General features: G+C 53.0%; 6 protein-coding genes across 6 annotated transcripts in view; 2 read left to right on the plus strand and 4 right to left on the minus strand.

Annotated features, from left to right (window-relative positions):
- BO79DRAFT_236382 (uncharacterized protein) overlaps positions 1-845 on the plus strand; it is a gene marked incomplete at its 3' end in the record, with an annotated part of 1,254 nt that extends 409 nt beyond the window's left edge. The window contains exons 3-7 of the mRNA XM_025684572.1: positions 36-75; positions 173-214; positions 290-378; positions 545-654; positions 723-845. Coding sequence (XP_025542104.1) covers positions 36-75; positions 173-214; positions 290-378; positions 545-654; positions 723-845 — 404 coding nt within the window. The remainder of the gene's footprint in view (positions 1-35; positions 76-172; positions 215-289; positions 379-544; positions 655-722) is intronic.
- Positions 846-2,468: 1,623 nt separating this feature from the next.
- Positions 2,469-4,299, minus strand: BO79DRAFT_191263 (uncharacterized protein; the record flags this gene model as incomplete). The annotated part of the gene is made up of 3 exons (XM_025680813.1): positions 2,469-3,433; positions 3,482-4,134; positions 4,274-4,299. 3 exons carry the CDS (start codon positions 4,297-4,299, stop codon positions 2,469-2,471), a joined length of 1,644 nt encoding a protein of 547 aa, XP_025542105.1.
- A 1,525-nt stretch (positions 4,300-5,824) lies between these two features.
- On the minus strand, positions 5,825-6,639 carry BO79DRAFT_236384 (J-type chaperone JAC1; the record flags this gene model as incomplete). Its single annotated transcript, XM_025684573.1, has 1 exon — positions 5,825-6,639. Exon 1 carries the CDS (start codon positions 6,596-6,598, stop codon positions 5,825-5,827), a length of 774 nt encoding a protein of 257 aa, XP_025542106.1. The 5' UTR covers positions 6,599-6,639.
- Positions 6,640-7,088: 449 nt separating this feature from the next.
- On the minus strand, positions 7,089-9,036 carry BO79DRAFT_169524 (putative pre-mRNA splicing factor). The gene is made up of 3 exons (XM_025679484.1): positions 8,830-9,036; positions 8,693-8,726; positions 7,089-8,612 (listed from the first exon to the last, which is right to left on the minus strand). Exons 1-3 carry the CDS (start codon positions 8,869-8,871, stop codon positions 7,105-7,107), a joined length of 1,584 nt encoding a protein of 527 aa, XP_025542107.1. The 5' UTR covers positions 8,872-9,036; the 3' UTR covers positions 7,089-7,104.
- Positions 9,037-9,837: 801 nt separating this feature from the next.
- ppmA (type 2C protein phosphatase PTC7) lies at positions 9,838-11,163 on the plus strand (the record flags this gene model as incomplete). The annotated part of the gene is made up of 1 exon (XM_025688437.1): positions 9,838-11,163. The coding sequence occupies one exon, from the start codon at positions 9,838-9,840 to the stop codon at positions 11,161-11,163; it is 1,326 nt and encodes a 441-aa protein (XP_025542108.1).
- Positions 11,164-12,157: 994 nt separating this feature from the next.
- On the minus strand, positions 12,158-15,027 carry BO79DRAFT_80317 (PWWP domain protein). Its single transcript, XM_025689770.1, has 5 exons — positions 14,502-15,027; positions 13,925-14,414; positions 13,484-13,859; positions 13,192-13,420; positions 12,158-13,136 (listed from the first exon to the last, which is right to left on the minus strand). The coding sequence occupies exons 1-5, from the start codon at positions 14,662-14,664 to the stop codon at positions 12,484-12,486; spliced, it is 1,911 nt and encodes a 636-aa protein (XP_025542109.1). The 5' UTR covers positions 14,665-15,027; the 3' UTR covers positions 12,158-12,483.
- Positions 15,028-16,275: the final 1,248 nt, after the last annotated feature.

Raw genomic sequence — 16,275 nt, forward strand, 5'->3', positions numbered from 1 at the left:
GGGGGGGGGGGGCACCAGATTGCCAAGGCGGACAGGGATCCACGGCACTCAGTCGAAGCATCATAGGAGGCGAAGGTTGAACCTGATGGCTAGGGGAGCAGATGGTTCATGATCCTCAACCTTCCAGAGACTCTCTTCCGCCAAGCCATGCGAGGTTATGGTTCTGCATCAGTGGGTCGGTATGCATCGACAACGTCAACTGGCAGGCAATTCAGTTCTGGGTAGAAGAATTGATGGTATGCGCCACGCACTGTGTTATTATTATCACAGAATTTTACCCGTTTTGAAGGGTTGGGGTCCGGAAATTCCCCGAGAGTGCGGACGTGCCCATTGCCAGCATTTGTCACCGCAGAATCGCTGCCACATCAGGGACCACAGGTCTGAATCGGCCAAGAGACCTGTATAACTTCGTCTCAATTTTGAACTGGTGGTGATACATCTGAGTTTGGATGAGTGTTGCTATCGGGGACAAAAAAGGCCGAATTTTCGAGGATTGATTTTTTGCCCCTGGATCCATCCCGAAACCTTTTCGGCCCATTGTGAGTTACGACATGGGCCGCGACGGGTGCGGCAAAAGGAGTGGCCAAACGGGAGACGGTCGATGCTAAGCCCTGTTCGGACCGAGGATTAGGTACGGGAGACAGGGCCAGGAAGGTACGAGACGAGAAACAGCAGTAGCAGTAGTATCTAGCAGGAGGACCAGAGATAGTACACTTACTCAGTCGGGAGGCAGTCCCAAAGACAAGGTTGGAGCTGAGAAAGTGGAACTCGATGGACACCATCCGAGCCAATCAAGCAGGCAAATGCATTGTAGTGCGCATCCAGGAATCTTCAACGTGCGCTGATTTCTCCAACCTGTTTCGCTCCCCAGATGAGCGATGGCCAAGAGGAGGATCGACAGCGCACCATGGCATCTCCGCTGCCAAGTAGTGGTGGCTATAAAATGCCCAGAATATGGGAGAGGAAGCGAGCAGGAAGGTTTTTGCCAATACTATTAAGACTGCGGGAGACTTCTTGGGAGGTTCGGGAGTGGACAGTCAGAGAACTAAAGTCGATGGCAACCCAAAGAATGTAATGGAGAGGGGGGATCGGAAGTGGGCCCTGATCCATGCGGGTGACCCATGGATGGCAACAATGTAAAAAAACAGGCCCATATACAGCATAAATTGAGGTCACCGGTGAGGGCAAAAACTGAACCCATTCAACCAACTGGATGGGGGGTGGGGGGGAACAGACAGACAATTGGGAAGGAGAGGATGGAAAATGAAGAAGTTGATTGTGTTTGTGGGAAAGTGAAATTTGGGGGGGAAGGAGCGGAGGAAGACGGAAAGGCATCAGAGGAAATCCTGGCTGGGCATCCCTTGGCACGAGTTTCCTCCGGAACGTTTGACCAGATGAACCAGATAGTAGATAGTCCAGATAGATTAGACAGTTAGAGATAGAACTGATCTTCTTCTTACTCCTTCACAAAGTCAATCCCGATCCTTCCCTTCCGTCTCTTGGATGCTCTTGGCCGGATCGTCGCCAAGCATGGCTCAGCCATCTATCGAGATACTTGAGACTCGATAGATCGTTGATGAAACTATCTCGGCGTTCTTGTCCGCTGGCGATCCCCTTCTTGTCGCCTAATCCTCGAGTCGTCATTCCATTCTGTGACTTGACTCCCTTATCTCCTCGCCTACTTCGTGGTACTCCGAGACTCCTGGAAAATGTGATTGCCTACAACATGCCAAGCCAGTGGCGATGCACTTCCTCATTTTCCCCCCCTTAGAGTGCCTAGAGATGAAGCGCGAGTTTGATGGCCACTATCTACTAGGATTCCGTCAAGGCGACGACATCGGCTGCAGATGATGTCCAACGCCCAGCTCTTCACGGCAACCCGGATCGGCTTCTGGACCCCCTGCAGATGGACAATGGCCCGCAGTGACACGGCTAGAATTAGAACAACTACCCGATAACACAACAGGGAAAGTAAGACGAATGCTGCCCGCTGCAAGACACAGGTCAAATCTTAGGCAGGCGAAGAATCTGGAACTCGCTTCGCGCGGCTTGGATCAACATGCAGAAACGCTAAACATGCACATGCAACCTGTCCCAAGACAATACAATACGCTATCAGGATACCTCATTGCGACGCAAACTCGGCTGTGCTTGTTATTACGCATCCACGATGGAGCCAGGGTAATTCATAGCAAATAATCATTCAACATCATATACACAAAAGGAAATTCGTTGTTGGCAGTGGGAACGATGAGCGCATAAACTTTGAAACAGACTCCATACACTTATCTGTCATCCCGTACGCCAGGTCATGCATCTCATGCCATCTGTCGTGCGTTGTTGGTTCTGTCGTCGTGCGTATCTGGATATACATGTAGGAAGGATGGTTTGGAGTTTTCTTGGAAGAATCGTATCGAAAGAAAGAGAAGAAGAAACGAGTGGAGAGATCAGATGCAGTGCAAGGGCATTCACATCATCATCCGATACACCAGGTCCGAAGCAAGCTCGGTGGTGGTGTCCAGCAAGGCACGGAAGCCCCGCGCGGAAGGCTTCAATGGCTTGCCCGACGGAGATACAAGATCACTCTCTACTGGCGGAGAGTAGGCCGCCAAATCACGCACCTTGCAGGCAGCAAAGTGCACGACCAGCTTCCGTAGCTCGTTATCCCGCAACTGTGTAGCGGACGTGGGGGTGATCGGCTCCAGACGAGTAGTCTTGGTGTACGTGTAGTGCAGGAGATCAAGGACCTTTCTGGCCTTGGTGGTGTTGAGGCTATGCTGCTCCTCGTCCTCACTCTCGATGCTCGATTCCGCGAATCCCAGGTACAGCAGGTCGCGATGGAGCTTGCGGAGACAGAGCTGGGCCAGCGCAGGGATCAAGTATCGGGTCGCAAAGACGTACAGCTTGGCATGGAAGACCAGGTATGGCAGCTCAAACGGGGACCGAGCAGACATGACGCTTGGAGGCCTCGTCACGGAGCAAGAGCGGGGGTCGACGTAGTCGATGGCTGAGAACTCGTCCCAGAGACTGGTTCCTTTCTCGTTCATCCGGGAGTACTGCTGCCTGGCGAAGGAGGTGTCGATCATTGGACCCGTCTGTCGTCTGGCCGTGACTCCCTGGTGCTCTTTGGACTCTTCCCTCTCTTTCTGCTGTGTCTCTTCCTTCTGGTCTTTGTTGTCCTCTTTGCTGGGGGCGTCTCCCCCATCTTCTGGAGGCGTGGGCGCAGTGTGCTCCCAGCTCTCGGTGGGCGATGAGGCCGCAGCCGCAGTATCAGCTGGCTCCGGAGCAGGAGGTGCCTCTACAGTCTCAGGAGCTGGAGTGACATCCTCAGACACTGCGTTGGTTTCAGAAGCAGGATTGGCGGCCTCCTCTTCCGGCTTCGAGTTCGAGGGGGGTGGCGTGGATGGAGGTGTCAGGTTGGGCGCGGCTTCCTCTGCGGCCGCTCCCTTCTTCTTTTTCTTATCCTTCTTATTCTTTTTACCTTTCTTTCCCTTGGATGCATCATCTCCAATGGCGTCCCATCCATCGCCGTCATTCTGCTCCGCTGCGGGAGTTGGAGGAGGCTGCTCGCTTGCCTCTTTTGTCGCAGGTACTGGTTCTTGAGGCTCATCATCAGCAATGGCACACTCCCAGTCGTCATCCTTGCCCGGGAAACTGTGCTCCACTACAGCGGGCCTGTGCTCTTCGTCCGGACGACTCCACCCATCATCCAGAGACTTGTCGTGGTCGTCCCCATGGGGTTGGTCTACCGGTCGACCAGGGGGTGTCGGGGCCCGCGGAGGAATGGCTGCTGGGCTGGAAGGATCGTTGGAGAAAACGCCGCGAAAGGGATTGTTCACGGCCTGTTCCTCACGGTCCTCTTCGCGCGACCCCGGGGGTGGCACACGGTAGTCGCCGGTATAGGCGTACTCGCAGAAGGCGACGAAAGTTTCGACGTCATACTCTTCTAGGACAGCGATGTGATGCTTTGACTCGCGGGTCTCCCCACTGTTCATGAGATGGTCGAGTGGCTGGGAGACATGACGGGCGAGGCCGGACTGGATGGTAAGCTTGGTGTGGTTGGGGCCGACCAGAAAAGTAAATGGCGGTGAATGGACGATGCTGTATCCATCCAGAGCGTGGTCAGTGGCAGCACTGTGGTGGTTGGCATGAAGCAGAGATAGAAGGAAAGAAAAGAATCAAGCGCAGAAGCCGGACAAAATGGTGTGAGTCATTCGAGAGATCGCAATGGCTAGAGTCCCAATTCTGGTTATGATTGAAGGTCTGCACTCACCTACTAAAGTCCCGATCAGACTCCATTGGCGAAATCTGTTGCGTTCCTTGCGACTACAACAAGAATTGACTTGAAAGCAAAAAAGGGCCGACAGACAGACGGACTCAGAATGCGATTAATATATGCGATCCTTCAATACTCCTGACTGTCCGCCGAGCTCTCCACTCATACATGCGCCCTGGAAATTTTCCCCTCCGGGTGTCTAGTCCCTACGCCAAAGCAACTATAGGCGCAGGAGCCGACTAACTGGGTCAAGGCAGTCTGCTACGTGTGCATCGCTAACGGGTTTCGGAGTGGGTTGACCGCCAGCTTCTGCGATGCCAACCAACGGCCCGTTCAGTTCGTCTTATCGCGACCACCAGGTGATGCATGGGCGTCGCTAGCCAGAGATCAGCGTCATCGGACTGGCTAAAACTTGTAGCAATATTCCCTATCCCTGAGTGTAACATATATATCCTGCACGAGCTGCAGTAGAGGGGACTTCATAGATTGGTGATGGGAAATCGCCCGTTGATCCTCATGCCCAACCAGACGCTCGCTCTCAATGCAACAACATCTCACACGAGACAGAATCTGCTCTCCAGCGGCAATGAAACCAACCATAGGAGTCACAGGATGGCTGGGATGGTTCGCATTCCCCACTAACGAGGCCAATCCTTGCCCATGTGCGGGAGTGGGTGTTGTATTGCTGGTTCCAGTCATATTGTTGCCCGATGGGAAGCCTTTTTCATCCCAGCCTCTTAGGGACCCAACGGCGGTCAGCTCATTGGCGTAGAAGTTCAATTGCGGTGGTGGGGGTGGTTGGAGTGCATGGTCAAGTGACTATTTTTGTCTTTTCTTATTAATTGAAAGTGCTTCATAGATTCGTGTTTGCAGGTTCAATTGATCATCCTAGTGTGCTGATGAATCCAAGATTGAATGTTGAAGTTCACTTTTAAATCCTGGAAATGCGGAGCGTGCCCTAATCCGCAATCCCGGGAACTTCCTACACTCTACGGAATAAAAATATATATAATCGTGTTTCGAGTCATTCATTGAAAACGAAACGAGAAATAAAAAATTCTCTATAAAAAGGTCACAACTGTGGGACCCTCGCGGAAAATTATCCACCACGAACTGAGCTAGATAAGTACAATCAGTAAGTTAGTAGTTAGTCCCTTGCTGAAGTGACAGCTAGAGACTCCACTGACAGCACGTCGACCACGAGTACGGATAGATGAACTACTATATTATAGCTGATTAACAACTCAGAGCAAATGACTGACGATGATGATGTCCATTTAGCGTCGTGGTATTTCATCTCGGCAATATACTTTCTCCCATTGATAGTAGCAGTAGCAGTCTATGCACTCATATTTTACGTAGTAGTTAGGACTGTGATTAAGAGTGGAAAAGATTCATTGCATCCTCGTCATTCTATCATCCAAACCTCTATACTAGTATCACATAGATAATCATGGTATCTCTATACATCCAAAAAAACCCCCAATATCATACACACATACCATCCCCCCAAATCCCATTCCCCCAACCAAAAAAGAAACCAACCATCTAATGAACCAACCTAATCTCCCTACACCCCGGCTCCCACTCCCTCAACCCCTCACCGACACTATACCAAAACCTCAACTTAACACACTCCCTCCTCGCCAACTCAACATCCCCCTTATCAAACGCCTCCCCAAGAACCCTCACACACTCCTCCACCCTCCCCTGATTCTCCAACTTCAACTCATTGATCTTCTGCTCCGCAGCCGCAGCATCCTCCCCGGAATCCGTCACCTCCTCAATCGTCTCCTGCACCTCCATGACCTCCATCAACGTCTCCGCATCCAACGCATGCTTCGATGCCCCATCCTCCGCCGTGACATCTATCCCGTGCATCTCGCGCAGAAGGTACTGCGCCCGTTGCAGCGGGTCCAGCAGGGTGCGGTATGCTTCGTTGATGCGCGCTGATAGCGCCTCCGCTTGTTGCTTTTGGGGACCCTGTGGGTATTTGTCGGGGTGGATGAGGGATTGCCAGCGGAGGAATTCGCGGCGGAGGTCGGCGGTGGGGATGTCGAAGGGGGAGGATGGGGGTGGGCCGGCCGGGAGGGTTTGTTTGAAGATCGTGTAGTGGTTGGTTATGTCGGGGGTGGTGTCGGTTGTTGTGGAGGCGAGGCGGAAGGTGTTGATTGTTGGTGTTGTTGGTGATGATGGTGATGATGATAGGAGAGATGATGGATGCTGTTGGTGTAGGTAGGAAGTGTGCGGGGATGCGGGTGTGCGGGCTTGAAGAATGCCTGTGCGGGCGAGCCGCGATGCAAGGCGACTGTTTCGGAGCATTGTGTACTTTGTGCCGGTTGCTGTGAGGTGTCCTGGTTTTGTTGGACTTTGGTAGTTGTTGGAAAGATGATGCTCGGACTCGGAGATGGCGGTTGTTGATGGATTGTCGGATTTGCCTCGGATTTGTTATGGCGGTGTGTGGCAATTGCTGGCAGAATGGGGTGGCGGTTGCATGAAGGTCATGTGATTATGATGTATGATGTTCACCGCTTTCTATTTGAGATAGGAAACGATGGGATAAGTCCTGTCTCACCATGTCACACTCCATGAACATAGTGCAAAATACAAGACGATGAGGTGTTGTAAAGCTAGGTTTGATACTGGATAGCTTGGTGAAGATATATTACCGATGAACGATGTATATTCCTTGTAAATCTGGGGTGTGAATCGGATGCTACGCTACAGTGACGAATTGCCTCATCTTCACAGCTATATTTACGAAGGACTTCACAAAGAGCAATTCATGGGCAGTCATTATCACTTGATTGTTCTATATTACATGTACATCATTCAATTCCCCAGAGCTTCACCGTCCGGTCGTGTCCACAACTGGCAATCCACTGGGCATCGGCGCTGATGTCGGTGCTGAGGACATTACCCGCATGTCCACTCAACGTCTTCACCAACGACCAGTCATCCGCGCTAAAGATATTCACGTTCTTGTCAAAGCCACTGCTCACGAAGAAGGTACCTGACTTCTTAGGCTGCACAGGCGCCGGAGCTTCATCCGTTGGTGTGGCCCCATCAACGTCCATGCGGCCCTCCGCAGAGGGAAGGAATGAGTCGGCCTCCGCGCCCTTGTACCATCGGAGATCGGACACCACGCTCTTATGCGCTCCAATGCCACCGCTATTCCGAACTTGACGCAAGTCCCAGCACTTGACCCAGCCATCGCCCGAACCGGACAGCACTCGGTAACCATCCACGCCCCAATCCATGCCAAAGATCTCGCGGATATGCCCCTCCAGAATCATGACCGTGCGGCCAGTCCGGAGATCCCAAATCCGGCCGATGCTGTCCAATCCGCCACTCGCCAGGAGCGAGCCGTCATTGTTGAATGCGACTGTGTACACCTCACGGGAATGTCCTTCTTGCAACAAGAGCTCGGCCGTAGTTTCGACGTCCCACAGCCGCCAGGTGGTATCGTAAGAAGCAGAGGCAACATATCGGCCGGATGGGTGAAATTCCGTCCGGCAGACACGGCCGCTGTGGCCAGAAAGCGTCGCCAAGGGCTGATCCTTGTCTAGAGACCACAGGCGGACATTTCCTTCACCTCCTCCTGACACTAGATTCACCGTTGATTCCGACACATTCGATGTAGGCAGCGTAGCTCCGGGAAACCATGAAAGCCCACCGACCCGATCATTATGTGCCTGGAGTGACAGCTTCTCTTCAAGATTAGGCACTGTAAGCAAGCGAATGCCACCGCCCCAGTTACCGGTCGCAATAGTTTGCCCGTCGGGGGAGAATCGACAGATACTGACGGGGCGGTCGCCCGCAATCTGGGACCCGTACAGATCGAAGTTGTGTAGCTTTTCCTTGATCGCCTTTCGATGCTTGATATGCGTGCGTAGAGGTATGGTCGATTCCTCCTTCAGTCGGGCCACACGCGCCTTTGCGCGAGGTAACGAGAAACGTGCAATGTCCTTCCGGGCCTGCAAGAGCTCGTTGGTGCCCTCCGTATAGAATTCCTCCTGTTGCTCTGCCTCCTCTTCATCGCCTTCACCCATGGCCTCCATCATTTCCACATCGCCCTCTGCCGCCGCGGCTTCTTGTCGTTCTGCCAGATCGGTCAACAATTCCCGCAGTCGGTCTCTCCGATCCGCAGGGCCTTCTCCAAACAATGTAATCGGTTCGCCCAACTCGCGTAGTCGTGCGCGCACCCGGCCATCATCCGTCGGGACCGCCATGGCTGCGGCTCTTCGCTTCCTTTCAAACTGTGACAAGATGGCTGACGCTCTTTCGGCGGGAATGCCCGCTGCGGCGGAGGGGAGGTCATAATTGCGGTCGACGGCTAAACAGATTGGTGATAAGCAAAGGGTACATTGTAGATGACATGGCGACAAAGGATTTCGGTAGAGGAGCAATACTTACGGATGTTCGCCAAGTCAATGCCCATGTCTGTGTCCTGGTAACGATGTCAGAATATGCAATGTCAACAGGAACCCTCCGGCGCTAGTCTACACAAGTGCCAGGAGCAGAAACAGATAACGATGGAGAGGGTCGCTCACCTCAGCTTCCTCCACGTACGCCTGTCTCGACGGGTGCATCATGATGGGCGCAGTGGGTGGGGGATGCGCAGATACTCCGACAGTTTAGATCCGAAACGAACAGCCACGGTTGATTTGAATGGGATCGGAGATTGAAACGGTTATCCAAAAGAGATCCGTCCAGACGCGCAATAATATAGAGAAGCTGGGACCGAAGGGGGATTTGTGGTCAGGGAAGATGGAGGAGTGGAAAGACAAGCGGAGGCCGAAAAGCAACAAAACGGCGGCACTTTTGCTTTCCTTCCTTCCTTTCTCGGATTTCTTCTGGCAGCCCGAAAAAGGCGGCATCCACCATTCGATCGCAACTTCCCTCTCCTCTCTCGTGACTGTTCTTTCCTCTTTTTTTTTGTTCTATTCTGGCTGTTTGCCTTACAGGGTGACACTGGCATGCACGATGACGACCACGTTTTCAACTCTTTACTACCCAACCCAGCGGTGTGCTGAATCGGTGAGTTTAATCAAGTCCATGGTTTCACTCTGAAGCTGCTCCGCGCCCGGAGTATCTACGCTCTTTCCTCTCATCCATATGTCTCTCACCATCCCCTCTGCCTTCCTACTCAATTTCTCTTTCCTTTCTCCGATTAGGCAAGCAATCAGCAACTAATCAGCGACCAGCCCAAACAATTCGCCGATCTGCTTATCCGCAATCCCTCTTACTTCTCGATGCTCGCGGAGGCGGTCGATGACGCCAGGCGGTCGGGAGTCCCGTCGGGCCCAGCAACCTGAAATTTCCAGCTTGGATCGCCTCGTCTCTCCTCTTCGCCTGGCCTCACATAATCCCCGACTTTTTTTCCTATTTGATCAGCCGGTCATTTCTGGCCCTATCGTGACCTCTCCACTCTTTCAATTCCCCGGCGACTGTCTGGCTCGCCATTTCGCATGCTCCCCCGGTCTCCTTGCTCCATCCCGACTACTTCCTGTTCCTGCTGGCACAGACAGGATTCAAGGTGACGATCCGGTCCTTTGCTGATGATCGCACTGGCGTCTTCCGGTAGAGCCTGCAGTGCAGCCTGCAGTAGCCTACACGCCGTTGTTAGGGACGGCTTCTTGGCCTCTGTCTCGGCTCCGAAATCCTCTGGCCTCCGATACCCCCTCGTCTCCTCCCTCGCCTCAACATCTCGTTCCCCGCGATTCTCTCGCCGTGCCTTTCATTCCACGTCGCCGTTAGACTCGGCGACTCCGCGAATCTCATATCGCGTCGCCGCGTCCTCTTCCGGCAAAGGCCGCCGGTTCCATCCGGCCAAAAACACCTATAACTTCACCCCCGACCTCCACGAAGCCATTGGCGTCGCAACAGACACAGAGAACAAGGCGCTCCGGCGAAAGAGGAGGCCTGATAGTGGTGAAGATGCGTTCTTCGTGAGCAGAGTCGGCCGAAAGGACTCTGGCGCAGTAGCCTTTGGAGTCGCCGATGGCGTGGGCGGCTGGGCTGAGTCGCGCGTCGATCCAGCAGACTTCTCGCATGCGCTATGTGGCTATATGGCTCAGTCGGCCATATCCTGGGAGTCGCCCGTCGAAGAATTACGGCCAAAGAACCTTCTCCAGACCGGATACGACCAGGTCGTAGCAGATGAGACGATCCGAGCTGGAGGCAGCACCGCGTCAGTCGGCGTGGGATATCCAGACGGACGAATTGAGCTGGCCAACCTGGGTGACTCGGGCTCAGTTCTTCTTCGCCTTGCAGCCGTCCACCATTACACCGTCCCGCAAACCCACGGCTTCAATACCCCGTACCAACTCAGCATCATTCCGCCGCGCATGCGCGCTCAGGCGTCCATCTTTGGCGGCGCCTTTCTTGAGGACTTTCCGCGCGACGCGGCCGTCACCAACCTCCACATGCAACATGGAGATGTCCTCATCCTAGCTACTGACGGTGTATTCGACAACCTCAACAATCAAGACATGCTCAAGCTTGTCACGAGTCGCATGGTTCTCACGGGCGCCTGGACCGCCGATCCCGACGCGGGCATCCGTCCCTCGGAGGATCTCAAACAACTAACCAGCCCAGAGGGTCTGTCTTCTCTTCTTCCTACGCCATCCTCCTCACCATCCTCCGACCCCGACTCTCCGAAATCATCCTCCCCAAGCACGCGCCAGCAGACCTACACCCTTCAGTCCCTCATCGCCGCCACGATCGCCGGCGAGGCCAAACTGGCCAGCATGGACATGCGTCGTGACGGACCCTTCGCCAAGGAAGCCCAGCGCTATTACCCCGGTGACTGGTATCGCGGCGGGAAAGTCGACGATATCAGTGTGGTGGCAGTAGTTGCCGTGGACGAGGGATACTCAGGATGATGAGTGGTTTTTCTGCAAAAGCGAGGCTTCTCTGCCTCCAGTATAATATTTCCTTTCTTTTCTCTTACTGGACTTTTCTTTTATGAACGACTTCCATGCACATGCACATGCATGCATTTCCATGCCGATACCTATACCTACACACCTCTTCTATACCTATACTCTTTCTGCTTGGACTACGTCATTCCTATATATACCAACAGTGACACACTGTTGTACCTTTCCTTTCCTATTTCTTTCTCTGGCGGTCATCAGGTATACTTTTCTATTCCTTATTGGTCTTGGTCAGGGCAGCATTTATATTGGTAAAAAACAGGTAGAGACGGCTGAAAGCAAGATAGAACTTTATTATTATTGATAGACTTGACAAGTGAAACTTCATACCAGATACTTTTACTGGGAACTTTCAAAGAGAGTAGTAAATATACCAAGTACGAGAAGATGACATGATATAAGCCCTTAGATAGATAGATAAATAGATAAAATAACTACTCAACTCGCATCCACCACATACGGCACAAGGGGGAAAGCAAGGGAAACAACAAAACCAGGAAAGAACAGGAACAGCACGATGAGTATACAATTTCGATTCATCCTTTCGGCAAAGCTGAAAACAATAAAGAATAATAACAACAGCAGCAGCAGCAGTAGGACCTGGTAATTAAGCATCAATGATATATCCTCCCTCTTTTCAGGATTGAAATAAAGCAGAGCAGGGCGGGAAGTTTTGGGTAGGATAGATGGCTAAGTGGGTTAAGAGGTAAAATGAAGGGAAAGAGTAAGTAAGAGTCTTTTCTTCTTGCTTGTCAATCAATCAATCCCTACTCATGGAATCGGGCATACTGGGTGTGTTGGTGTTAATCATTTTGAGGCGCGGGGAGAGAGAGGGAGGGAGAAAGGGAGAGGGACTTTGGGGATATGGTTCTTCTTCACTTCCATCTGAAATAGAGAGCATCTCGTTATCCATTCCACTTATCGATTAAGAAAGATGGATATGGATGATGGATGTACAGATGGTACTCCGTAATGGCAAAAGAGACGATGGTGAGCTTTCCCATGATAAAAAATAAGGATGCTTTCAACGACGCTTGCATGTATTTGACTTTTTTCCAGCTTCGTGAATTTTGATTCCAAGAGTAGGAAGAAGAAGAAAAGGGTGATTTGGTTGGATTGGATAGTAAGAAAAGAAAAGAAAAAAAAAAAACAAGACAACGCAGAGAGGAGTCACAGCACAGAGGCCCATAAACTAAGGCAAGTAAACAAAACGCCACAATCAATGTGGGTGGTAACAACGGCAAACAACTTCCATCAGCATCACCTTTATGCTGCCGTCTCCACTGGCTTCTCTTCCGTCTTCTCATTATCAGCCTTCTCCTCTGTCTTTTCAGCATCGGCCTTTTCCTCCGTCGCCTTGCCCTCGGTTGGCTTCTCTTCGCTGGACTTCTCCGTCGTAGGTTCTTCGGTCTTGGGAGCTCCCTTCTCAGTCTCCTCCGTAGCCGACTCAGGGGCCTGTAGCTTCTCTGCTGCATCGGCATCGGGCATCGGCTCATCCTGCGGCTCCGCAGTGTCAGCCTTGCTCTCCTTGGTATCATCCTCCTTCTCGTTCTCGGTATCACCCTTAGCCGGCGTCTCAACGCTGCTCTCCTTGTGGACACCGTTGGCCTTGGGCTTATCTCCCTTCTCCTTGTCATCCGAGGGTCCGGTGGCATCCGCATCCAGCAAGTTCTTCCACTTGGACAGAATGCTCATCGCACGGGCCCGGAACTGGAATTCCTCGTCGCGAGGGATAGAGCTGAGCTTGACGATCATCTTCAAGACCTTGTTGATCTTCGTGGCACGGATAATGGAGACTTCAAGGTCCGCGTGCTTCTCAAGTTTGCCGAAAAAGTTGGACATTTGAGTCATTTCTTCCTCCTTGGGTGGCTGGTCGCGAGAAATGAATCCCTTCTGAAGCTTGTGACGGATAAAGAGAACTAGTCATCATTAGCATAACACGTTTTTAGGCCACCAGGTTGGTTCCACACATACTCTCTTTCTCCTTCTTATCCTTGGCTTCCTCCTGAGTCAACTTCTTCTCGGGCTCCTTGGATTCCGCGCGAGACTCCTCTCCATCATCACTAGCAGCAGCCTTAGCGGCCTTCTTGCTGCTTGCGGTCTGCTTGCCCTTGGAAGCAGGGGCCTTCTTTCCAGATTCGGTGGCCGGAGTCTTGGGGGTAGTCAACTTCAATTTCGTGGTGGTCTTGGGAGTCTTCGCAGGCTAGACGGGAAAAAAGTCAGCTCCACAGTGTCACCCGAATTCAGCATGACAGCTCTCTCCTACCTTCTCATCGCTCTGGGCCTCAGAGTCATTGTCCTTCTTGCGCTTCTTGGTGCTCTTGGGCTTCTTCGTCTCCTCATCAGCATCGTCCATGTCGACGTCTTCGTCATCGACCACGTCCATGCTCTTGCGCTTGTTCTTCTTGGCCTCGCGCTCTGCCTTGGCGGCGGCCTTGGCAGCTGCCTGGGCCTCCCTTTCTTCGATCTCCTGCTCCAGGGCACGCTGGTGATCTGCCAGCAGGTCCTTGAAGTGCTGAAGGTCATGGCCCTCGGCACCCACAGCATACGCAGCCAAGAGAGTTTTCGACTTGCCCTTCTCCGACACCTCCTTGCAGCCAGCAGCATCGATAGGGGTCAGATCGGTGTTGGGGATCCACGCGCTATGGTCTTCGTTAGCCAACTCGATGTCGCAAGCTTCATCCAAGCTCAATGTAGTGTTACTCACAATTCGTTCGTCTCAAAGAACATAACGGGGAAGGTCCGCTCGTGAGCGCGTTTGCCGCCATCGGCGTAGTCCTCCCTGTAGGTTCCGTCGGGGCGCTGAGCCGTCACGGGACGCGTGTTCAATAGAGTCTGAGGGAGCATTTCCTCGTCGCAGATGATGGAGGGCCATGGGGGAAAGCTCCTGAGACGCGCCAGGTAGTACTCGCCGGGCTGTGCGTTCAAATGTGTGGTACGAATCTGGGACTTCTTTCTGCTCAGCTTAGACTTGTGCTCGGGCACGGTGCCAGTCGATTTCCGCTTCGCGGCGCCAGACTTCTTAGCGGATGCGGGTGTGCCGTTGGCCTCCGATGCTGGTGCGGCTTCGGGCTCTGCAGGCGCGGCCGCACTCTCATCGGACTTCTTCGCGTCGGCAGACTCGGCGGGTGCGCTCGATTCCTCGGCCTCTGCTGGGGCGGGCTCTTTCTTCTCCTCTTCAGTGGCAGTTTCGGTCGCTATTGAGCATGGTGCGGGTAATATTAGCGAGCGCCACTAGGCAAGACCGCGACGAGAGGATAGGGCGTGGTGTTGGGGTAGCTTACCAGATGGCTTGTCCTCAGGACCATTGGTCTGCTGCTCTTCCTTCTCCTTGGAAGGCTCTTGCGCAGACTCAGCAGCAGGCTGAGCATCAGCGGGAGCGCGTTCGACGGACGACTCACCGGCGTCGGGGGCGGGCGCCGAGGCAGCAGGGGTATCCTCGGCCATGATGCGCAACCGGGAGTCGGAAATTAATCAGGAGGGGGGAATGGAAGGAGGATGCGAAGGAGAAGAGGATAGACGAAGCCTTCTGATGAGAAGAAGGTTTGGGTGGGGGGAAAGGTTCGAGGGGAAGGGTAATGCGGTGGAAGGAGGAGGAGGAGGAGAGTGAGAGAGAGTTGAGAGCGAGCGAGCGAGAGGTGGTGGTGGAGAAGGTCGCGACGCCGGGAGGCGGGAAGTCGACAACGCGTTGCACTTCTTGGGGTGGGAAAGCAAAGCGGCGCTGCGCCCAGTCCGTAAATGACGCAAACGCTTCAACGACAAAAGACAAGTTGATCAATGTCAACCACCACAACTGGTCTTGACAAAGTAACACTGGCTTTCTGGAGCTGCCCCCAATAACCCTTGTATTAGCGACTGGGCAGGAGGGGGATCCTATCACGGCAGACCGCTGTGTCGTGTCTCGGAGCGCTTGTGGCAACTGTAAGACAGAGCTTCCAATAGGGGGGGTCGTTGCTGAGAATCGTGGCGTTTCTCCCAAACGTAGAATCGATGGGTGAATCCGATCCAGTCCGCTTCAAAAGCACGGCGATACAGGGACGCCTGTGGTGATGAAAAGATGGATGATAGTGATGCTGCTAATGGGCCGTGACGCGAAAACTCCCCGGCGATTGACGATCCTCCAGCAGCCGGAAACGCGAAGTCGCTGCTGCTGCACAACAACGACACGGAGCTTTCAATAGCAGGAAAGAAAAAGCCAAGGGGCTATTCGGCAATTGGCGACAGTAGAATCGTAGTGATGAACACCCACGGATGAGCCGCAGTCTGCTCGTCTGCTTGGATCACCGAGACAGCGAATATCACGGGTCAATTCAAGAGATGTATAGGACTCAAAATAGAGTGTACACAAGTACTTGGTGTTGAGACACAACCTGTTCAGGGCTTTAGTATCTTCTTTGCATAGGACATCCACAAATCGCAGACTCACCTGGAGCTAACAACCCAGTCGCGCACCGCCGAATGCAATCACAAGTTTGAGGATGTTGAGGAACACCAGAAACCCCGCGGTCGCAAGGATCTGCAAGATTCGGACGAGGAGTTGAAGCTAGGTGAACAAGCAAGTATACCGGAGTCAAATCTCACCCGGAATCGACACTGGATCTTGGAGAGGGTAGAGTCGACGGGGGAGGAGGAAGTAGGGGTGATGGTGAGAATGCGTCTGTAGTTGTTTGGTCGGGGGGAACAAGGCAACAAAAAGGAAAGACGGATGGTGACGCCAGGAGAAAGAGTTCCCTCGCTGGCTGCCAAACCACCAGCCATCCTAAATCTATATCCCCAGTACAACACTCAACTGTCCTTTATCCCCCACTTCCGCATTGGTATTTACAGGCTTATTCCGAGATACTTGCTCGTTCCATTGACTCCGTGCGTTAAAGGGCGGGACAATGAGCCTAGTAAAGTGTTCCCCATCTACAACACCCCGTCCGGCACTTGTCGAGTCAGTCCCACGCAAGTAACACACTGACAATCAATACCTTGCAAATCCTTCTCGTCGTGTGCTACAAGCAGAATTTTAAATGATCCCATCCGCTGTTCCTTTTCTTCCCAGCCACTTGGAGG

The sequence above is a fragment of the Aspergillus costaricaensis genome (genome assembly GCF_003184835.1).
Source record: "Aspergillus costaricaensis CBS 115574 unplaced genomic scaffold BO79scaffold_8, whole genome shotgun sequence".
Taxonomy (NCBI): domain Eukaryota; kingdom Fungi; phylum Ascomycota; class Eurotiomycetes; order Eurotiales; family Aspergillaceae; genus Aspergillus; species Aspergillus costaricensis.

What these genes read in the sequence shown, in the direction of transcription:
- BO79DRAFT_169524 (XM_025679484.1), bottom strand. Translation starts at nt 8,871, where the DNA reads ATGATGCACCCGTCGAGACAGGCGTACGTGGAGGAAGCTGAG. An exon ending in CGTACGTGGAGGAAGCTGAG is followed by an intron (nt 8,727 to 8,829) that starts GTGAGCGACCCT and finishes CATCGTTACCAG; the next exon opens with GACACAGACATGGGCATTGA. An exon ending in CATTGACTTGGCGAACATCC is followed by an intron (nt 8,613 to 8,692) that starts GTAAGTATTGCT and finishes CAATCTGTTTAG; the next exon opens with CCGTCGACCGCAATTATGAC.
- BO79DRAFT_80317 (XM_025689770.1), bottom strand. Translation starts at nt 14,664, where the DNA reads ATGGCCGAGGATACCCCTGCTGCCTCGGCGCCCGCCCCCGACGCCGGT. An exon ending in TCCTGAGGACAAGCCATCTG is followed by an intron (nt 14,415 to 14,501) that starts GTAAGCTACCCC and finishes CATGCTCAATAG; the next exon opens with CGACCGAAACTGCCACTGAA. An exon ending in GGATAAGAAGGAGAAAGAGA is followed by an intron (nt 13,137 to 13,191) that starts GTATGTGTGGAA and finishes AATGATGACTAG; the next exon opens with TTCTCTTTATCCGTCACAAG.